Genomic DNA, 8602 nt, shown 5'->3' with positions numbered 1-8602 from the left:
ATTAAAAACTAATGCTAAAATTTTTTTCAGGTATATATACAGCTTCTCTGGCAATTCTCGGTAGATTTTGGATAAACATTTCATACAATATCGGTCTCCGATATGCGGCTGAAGTATTACCAACTGTGGTTAGAGCTCAGGGTGTAGCTTTGATACATATAATGGGATACGTTGCTAGTATCCTCGCACCCTTCGTAGTCTATCTCAATGTTGTGTCCTCGTTCCTACCTCTTCTTGTGCTGGGCATACTCGGAATTATGGGCAGTCTTCTGACTCTCTTTTTGCCGGAAACATTGAATAAGGATCTTCCGCAGACGCTGCAGGACGGCGAGGATTTTGGAAAAGATCAGAAGATGTGGGATGTACCTTGTATCGGAAGGTAAAATCACATAAAGGAACTTTCGATCTCCTTTTTTCAAAGATATTCACAGATCTTCAAGCTCGAAGTTCAAGATTCTCAAGCATTCTGTTAGATCTACATCTTCGTATGCTTTCGCATTACTTTCTTCTTAAAATCTGTTAAATCTCTCAAAAGAAAACTGGACTATCTTCTTTCTTCAAATGCGTTTAAATCTTTTGAACAGAAGAGAAGGATCGAGTTGGGAAGTTATTCAAATCTGTAAGCGATTGGATTCAATATTTTTAAACGCAATGTTTTGACAGGAAACGCGAGGACGAGGAGACACCACCGGTCGCCATGTTCCGATCATTTTCTAGATGCAGTGCGAGGAATTCGATGAGAGTGTCACGACCGGCATACTTCAAATCCGACCGACTGACGATAGAGATAAAGATGTGGCGGCACTCGGCGACAATCGGCAGCAATATCGCTGAAGTGTCTAATGAACCATCAACATCCCAACGGTCCTTCCGCCGAAGGTTCTAGAAGAAAGAGCACGTGGCAACGATCGCGGACGCCTAGCAAATGCATGGACGGTGGGGATGTTGAGGGATGACAAAAGAAAGTAATCGGATCCGATCGAAAGTAAAATCATAAGAGTCAGTCTTAGAAAGTCGCGCCTAGAGTTCGGAAGTAGATTGTAAACTGTATTGATGTTAGAAAAAAAATAAAGTTTTCTTTTTTGTTTTTACCTCAAATTCCTTTTTTTATTTTGTTATTTTACGTGACATTTTGGCGATCTTGCCAGGATAGTGAAAAGTGTTTGTTCGGAAACCAAAAGACATTCATCATCTACGGAAGATCGATTGGGACTACGGTCATCCGCAACAACAAAGTAACTATCACGAACCAAGTGAAGTAACAATAAAAGGTAAACTGAATTCCTTTGTACGTTACCGTGAAAGAAAATTTAGCTTCAGTAGCCAAGACTCGTTTTCGTCTGAAAATTATAAATCAGCGCAATAATGTCTAAGGCAAACGAATCTCAAACTTCAACCTCAACTGACCCAATGTTGCGAGCAATATGGGACAGTATTCAAAAACAGAACGAGAACATTGTCCTTTTACGAGAGGAAATGTTACGTTTGTCTATGCAAAATGACGAAGAGAACAGACACAGGGCAGCAGAAATCGAGAATCTCGGGAAAACCGTCGCAGCGCTACGGACTGGGTTCGGATCCCCTGCGACCGATGAATTTGCTTCCATTATCACCGAAGACATTGAAAGTGCGTCGACAGCAATCAATCGCACCATGAATATGGCAAAAGCACGCAAACTGTCAGGGTTAGCAGCTCCAGACACCCCACCTGTCCACCTCGACATCGAACAACCCGAGGTGGAAGAAAGAGGCTATTTTCCGCCCGCTCCTCCCACTCTACGAGCTAAGGATGCAATACGCTACATCCCAACGCTCAACGGAGATGATGATGTAGGAGTTGAAGACTTCATCAAAGAAGTGAGAAGTATGAAGGATCGCTGTATGGAGCAGATCTATTGCTAAAAGCAATAAAAGTGGAAAAAATCGTGGGGAAAGCAGCCCAAAGTATTCGCAACATTCCTATTGAGTGTTACAGTGATCTGTACGACGCACTGAGAAATAACTTGGCAGCACAAGTGACTTCGGATGAGTACCAAGAACAATTACGAGAGTTGAGACAGGGACGCGAGGAATCAGTGCAAAGTTTTAATATTCGGTTTAGAAGAATACTCAACCGTTTGCTGTAGGCAGTAACCAATGAGGACCCACAACCACTAACACGTAAAATTATGACTGAAGAAATCACGAAGAAGACTGTTCGTGTGTACCTAAAGGGACTCAGACGCGACATAGGGCGAATACTATTAAGCAGTGAACCCTTGAATCTTCCGGAAGCTGAAAAAAGGCAGCCGATGTAGAACGCTACTTGCGAGAAGAACGACAACCTAATTGGTCATGTAATCGCTTACCTTCGGTTAGTAATCGCCCCGACAACCAGCATATGCAGGTAAGACGATCTAATGTACCATCAAGATCGCCTAACACGCCAGTAGCTCAGAAACCTGCTACATTTAACCAAGTAGAAAATAGATCACCTGCTGAACGCGCGCAGATGAAGTGCTTCAAGTGCGGAAAGCTGGGACACATTGCCAACAAGTGTCAAAATTTTCTACCACCGAGCCAGCGCGATCGACCACCCGCAAGGATTCAGGCAGTCCAGGAATGGGACGAAATACAAGAAACAACATCGAACCAGGAGATGGACGAACCGTACGAGATATACGAGTCAACATCGCCACGGGAAGATTACTCGCAATACCTTTGTCAACCCGAACCGAAGAGCGAGTATTTCTGGTCGACACAGGAGCAGGGATAAACCTGGTGAAACGTAACAAAACTGTCAACGCGATACAAATAGGGCCTAAACAAAAATTTTTTATGGGACGAGACAAATACGAAACTAACGAATACGTAACGAAACGAATTTTTGGACAAAATCACATTTTTCACATAGTACCGAACAATTTCCCTATTATCGAAGACGGAATCATTGGGCTACCATGTTTAGAGAAGTATAACTATTCAATATCCAATGACAAAATCCGATTAAACGACAAAACCATTTTATTTCAGAAACCAATACATTTGACTCCTGGAGAAAACAGAGTTCAAACAATCTATTTGGAAGGCAAACCAACTAAAGTATGTTTTATCAACACTGGTGAGCAAAACGTTGAAATTTCTAGCAATATTCAAAATTCTCATGACTTTTCCAACGTATCAAAACTAAAAAGCCTAGTGAGAACAGATCACATTGAAAAACCAATCCGTGAATCCATCGAAAAGATTATCCTTCATTATATTGACATCTTTAATTTAGAAACCGATCTTTTACCCTGTACTAATTTAACTCAGCACACAATTTCGTTAACCAAAGACAAAATTATTAACACACGATCGTATAAACCACCGGAATGTCACCGTGACGAGATTTCGCGACAAATAGGAGACATGTTGAAGAAAAATATTATAGAAGAATCCGAATCCCCTTATAACTCTCCGGTATGGGTAGTTCCGAAAAAATTAGACGCCTCAGGAAAACAGAAATGGAGGATAGTTATCGATTTCAGGAAACTAAATGAACTCACAGAACAAGACGCTTACCCTTTACCTGATATAGACGACATTTTAACACAACTAGGAAACGCAAAATTCTTTTCGGCGCTTGATTTATCCTCAGGATTCCATCAAATTCCAATGAACGAGAAATCTAAAAAATATACCGCTTTTTCGACACCGCAAGGGCATTTTCATTTCAATCGAATGCCATTCGGACTTAAAAACGCACCCGCTACCTTTCAAAGATTAATGGACAGAGCCTTAGCTGGACTTGTAGGAAAATACTGCTTTGTTTATTTGGATGACATAGTGATATTCGGAAAAACGATTCAAGAACATAACGAAAACCTCGCGATAATATTTCAGAGACTCAGAGAATTAGGACTTAAATTGCAACCGGACAAATGTGAATTCGTAAAACCGGAATTAGAATACTTAGGCCATGTAGTTTCATCCGAAGGAGTCAAACCAAACCCCAAGAAATTAGACGCTGTAAAACACTTTCGATTACCCCGCAATGCCACGGACGTGAAATCATTCTTAGGTTTAGCAGGTTATTATCGCAAATTTATTCGAAACTTTTCCAAAATCGCGAAAAGCCTTACAGACTTAACAAAAAAGGACACACCATTCCATTGGACTGACAAACACCAGATTAGCTTTGATACTTTAAAAGACAAACTCTGTAATTTCCCAATATTAGCCTATCCAGACTTTAACAAAACCTTTACCTTAACTACCGACGCAAGTAACGAAGGACTAGGAGCAATACTGTCGCAAGACGGTCATCCTTGTTGTTACATTTCAAGAACACTGAATCCACCCGAACGAAACTATACCACGACAGAAAAGGAACTCTTAGCCATCGTATGGGCCGTGAAAAGATTAAGACAATATTTGTTAGGACGACGCTTCATTATTCGAACCGACCACCAAGCTCTTAAGTGGCTACGCAATTGCAAAGACCCTTCTAGCAGACTGATTCGTTGGAGACTTAGACTCGAAGAATATAACTATGAAATCGAATATACAAAGGGTAAAGATAACACAGCTGCAGACGCTTTATCTAGAGTTCACGCAGTAACTCGCGACGAAGTAGTTAACCTCGACCTAGTAATTGATCACACTAATTCATTCAACGCATGGAAAGACAACAACGAGAATCCGAAGCTCTTAGAAATTAAACCAAATGACCAAACATTTTACCAATTAACTCGAAACGACTTAGGAGAATACGACGAGACACTTTGGATCAGAAGACTTTACAAAATTCTTAATGATACAACAAAAATCGGCATAGGAAATAACGACTTCACTGAATTAGAGAAAACACAGATTAAACTCATGCTAATATATTTTAACGACACGTACAAGAAAATTACTTATGCACCTAATCCCATCTTAGAACTAGACGAAAACGAAATAATACAAGCAATAAAGGAAAACCATAACGACACCGTAGGACATTTAGGGATACAGAAAACGTATCAACGGATCAAGGATAAATTCAAAATTTCCGGACTTTTAGAAAGAGTAGAAAACTTTGTGAAAACATGCGACACGTGTCGAAAGGAGAAACTAACACGTATCAGACCCAAAGAATCCCCACAAATCTCAGACACGCCACTTAACTCTAACGACGAAATCGCTATGGAAATCATAGGACCGATGACGAAAACCAAACGCGGAAACCAATACATACTTTCAATACACGATGAACGTACGAAATATCTGATACTAGTTCCCCTTAAAACGCAACGAACTGAATCCATAATTAACGCGCTCATTGAACACTATATTTACATATTTTCGGCACCAAAAACGATCCTAACAGATCAGGGACAAAATTTTGTTAGTGATTTAATGACGAAATTTGAAGAAGCTTTTAAAATCAAACACATCAAAACAACTTCATTTCACCCACAAAGTAACGGATCCCTCGATAGAACGCATGCCTCAGTTAAAGATTTAATTCGTACTGCATTACACGACAATGACAAAGAATGGGATGAAGTACTTAATTTCATTTGTTTAGGGTACAACACCGCGAAACATGAAGGAACAGGATTCTCTCCCTTTGAATTGACCTTTGGGCGAAAAGCTAACTTACCTTCCGCAATATCCAAATTTCCCACACTTACCTATGATGATATGTACTCACTTTGGCAAAAACAGTTGAATAAATATTGGGAAACAGCTCACAAAACACTTATTCAGAATAAGCAACGATACAAGCGAGACCAAGAAAGACAGATTGTTAAAACTCAAACTGTGTTTAGGAAAGGAGACTTTGTTTTAATTCACAACGACCATAAAAGAGATAAGTTGGACATTGAATGGTTAGGACCCTACAGGATTAACGATGTGAAAACTCCTTATTACATTATTTCTATCGACAATGCTAAGAAAAAGATACATGGTAACCGATTGAAAGCGTACTTTTTTCAGGATAATGCTGACCCTAGCACTAGTAACAATACCCTTAATTAGTTGCCTTAAATTCACGGGATAGGAATTACGCTTTGTATACAAACCCAACCAATTCACGATCGAAAACTACAACATGATTACGCCTCTGAAATTATTAGCTTCTCGAACACTAACAAATATTGTAAAATTGCTATATTTAAGATTAACGAAATAACTTTTGTACCATCACATGCAGAAAATCAATTCATAGCGATCCCTGAAAAAAAAGCGTAAACATATCCTTTGATCTACATTTAAATAATTCCATTCTACTACGATCTTAGAGGACCAAGATCAATCTAACCAGGGGGGTATGTCACGACCGGCATACTTCAAATCCGACGGACTGACGATAGAGATAAAGATGTGGCGGCACTCGGCGACAATGTATATCGCTGAAGTGCCTAATGAACCATCAACATCCCAACGGTCCTTCCACCGAAGGTTCTAGAAGAAAGAGCACGTGGCAACGATCGCGGACGCCTAGCAAATGCATGGACGGTGGGGATGTTGAGGGATGACAAAAGAAAGTAATCGGATCCGATCGAAAGTAAAATCATAAGAGTCAGTCTTAGAAAGTCACGCCTAGAGTTCGGAAGTAGATTGTAAAGTGTATTGATGTTAGAAAAAAAATAAAGTTTTCTTTTTTATTTTTATCTCAAATTCCTTTTTTTATTTTGTTATTTTACGTGACAAGGGCGTCGCTTCGCGGTGAACCTTTAAGGAGTAGCATGCTACGGAGATCGAGTATAAAATCGAGGAAAAGCGAAAACTCGATCACAGAGGTCGAAAGGCTGTAGCGAAACGTTCACCACGAAGTACAATATTTGACGCGTTGATCTCGAGCAAAGAATCTTTAGTCTTCCAAAAACGTGCAATACATGTATTAGAGTAAGACAAGTTACTGAATCCAGGAATCTTAAATTCCACCGTCATTAATATTCATTATCACAAAACAGCGGATTTTTATGCAATTATGGGTGATTCGAAGATACGAAAATTTATAGAATGCGTATGACGCAAAATTTTGTAAAATATCCAAAAGTACAGCACTATCGATGATATTTAATGGATAGAAACATACTTTTGCCCAAGTCCTTTCGATTGTATCAAATCTTTCAATTGTATTATTGTATCCACGAAAATATGCATTTGCATAAAGATCCGCAATGCAATTATCATCGCAATTTTTCATCAACAATGATTGATTAAAAATTCAATCATTAGGCGAGCGAATAAAAATTAGAGTAAGAACGTAGGTTAAAATAATTGTCGTAAATTGTCGTGGGTAGTTAATGTTAAAAATTAGTACTTTCCTTTGTTATAAAAGTTCCTGAAATTGTTCGTACAAAAGCTCCATCTTATAGAATGTAGTGCAATAATCGTTATACTAGTAAAATAATAACATCATAAATATACAAAATATATTAACGAGATGAAAATAATATGGACAACGTGGTGTATGGCCACGAGTTTTGTACATATGTACGTGTAAGTATTTGTAGATCGATTAGCAATCGCAGAGACCTCGTGCGCATGTCACGCGACGAGATAGCGCGATTATTTTTATTATGATGTAAATCGTTCTTAGATGTTTTGTAATAAAACTTGCCAGTAAAACCTTCCCTGGATTCTGCTAATAGTTCTTCACCACTTGTTCCTTAGTCGATTGAATTAACGATACAAATAAGTATGAGATTATCTTAGGAAATCTCATTAATATTTTTGTCGACATCTGCGACGTAAAAGCGGGGTAATAATATTTTGAAGTTTTGACGACGCGTTGCTTACTATAGATATTGTCTGTACAGAATTCATCAATTTTTAGAGAGCCTAGTCTCGCCGAGATGGAGATAATCCTCTTTAAAGCTGAACGTTTTAACACGTAATCCCACTAGCAAGCCATTGCAAAAATGATATTTCGATTAATGATGGAAAATCGCTTTTGAAGACAGAAAAATCTTCTTCGAAGGAAAAATTTGACCTAAATCTTTCGAATAAAATTAACGTAAAATCTGTGTTACGCCACGAGGCTTACCACAGGCTGTATTTTCTAACCGTCGCTCGCGGCCCTACAGTGTCGCAGGCAGACCGCCCTATCTGCCCGTCGGATCATATACAATGTATCGACGAGAGTGTCACGTAATTTTTGGGTTGGTCGGTGAAAATAAAATATAGGTGAGTCGTAACACAACTATTTACTTGGTTTTAATCAACCTTTATTATGAATTCAGCAATCACAATGTAACACGCACTGAATTAACATAAATCACAATTCACTCCAACCACGTTATGTAAGACTTAGTTACAACAATACATTAACTACGCGACTTATAAGAGTAGAGACCGACATAGATATGTTGACTATTCTAAGGATACAGAATAAGTGAAGTTTTACTGACGATACTGTGTCTGAGGAAAGCTAGGGGTGGGTGTGTCTAAGGACACGGGACTATCGGATTTGTTGATGACAATTTTGGTTAAGGAAGTGAGGGCAGTAGACACCATCTCCGATTGGATAATAGGACGGTTGGTGGACCAGGAAGGGTTTTAGCCGCCCTCGCGAGAAAGTTGCCAACGGAACATACCAGATGTGGAGAAAACCAACTTTCTAAGCTAACACGTGGTAGACAAT

The 8602-nt window shown here is 39.2% G+C and overlaps 1 protein-coding gene across 1 annotated transcript; it reads left to right on the top strand.

Annotated features, from left to right (window-relative positions):
- The first annotated feature begins 255 nt into the window (after nt 1-255).
- Nucleotides 256-7594, top strand: LOC117237779. The gene is made up of 3 exons (XM_033502107.1): nt 256-379; nt 664-742; nt 6666-7594. The coding sequence occupies exons 1-3, from the start codon at nt 258-260 to the stop codon at nt 6765-6767; spliced, it is 303 nt and encodes a 100-aa protein (XP_033357998.1). The 5' UTR covers nt 256-257; the 3' UTR covers nt 6768-7594.
- The last annotated feature ends 1008 nt before the right edge of the window (nt 7595-8602 follow it).

Source organism: Bombus vosnesenskii, unplaced genomic scaffold (genome assembly GCF_011952255.1).
Source record: "Bombus vosnesenskii isolate JDL3184/JDL3185 unplaced genomic scaffold, Bvos_JDL3184-5_v1.1 scf7180000013399, whole genome shotgun sequence".
In the NCBI taxonomy this organism is placed as follows: domain Eukaryota; kingdom Metazoa; phylum Arthropoda; class Insecta; order Hymenoptera; family Apidae; genus Bombus; species Bombus vosnesenskii.
This window is presented reverse-complemented; position numbering and strand designations above follow the sequence as displayed.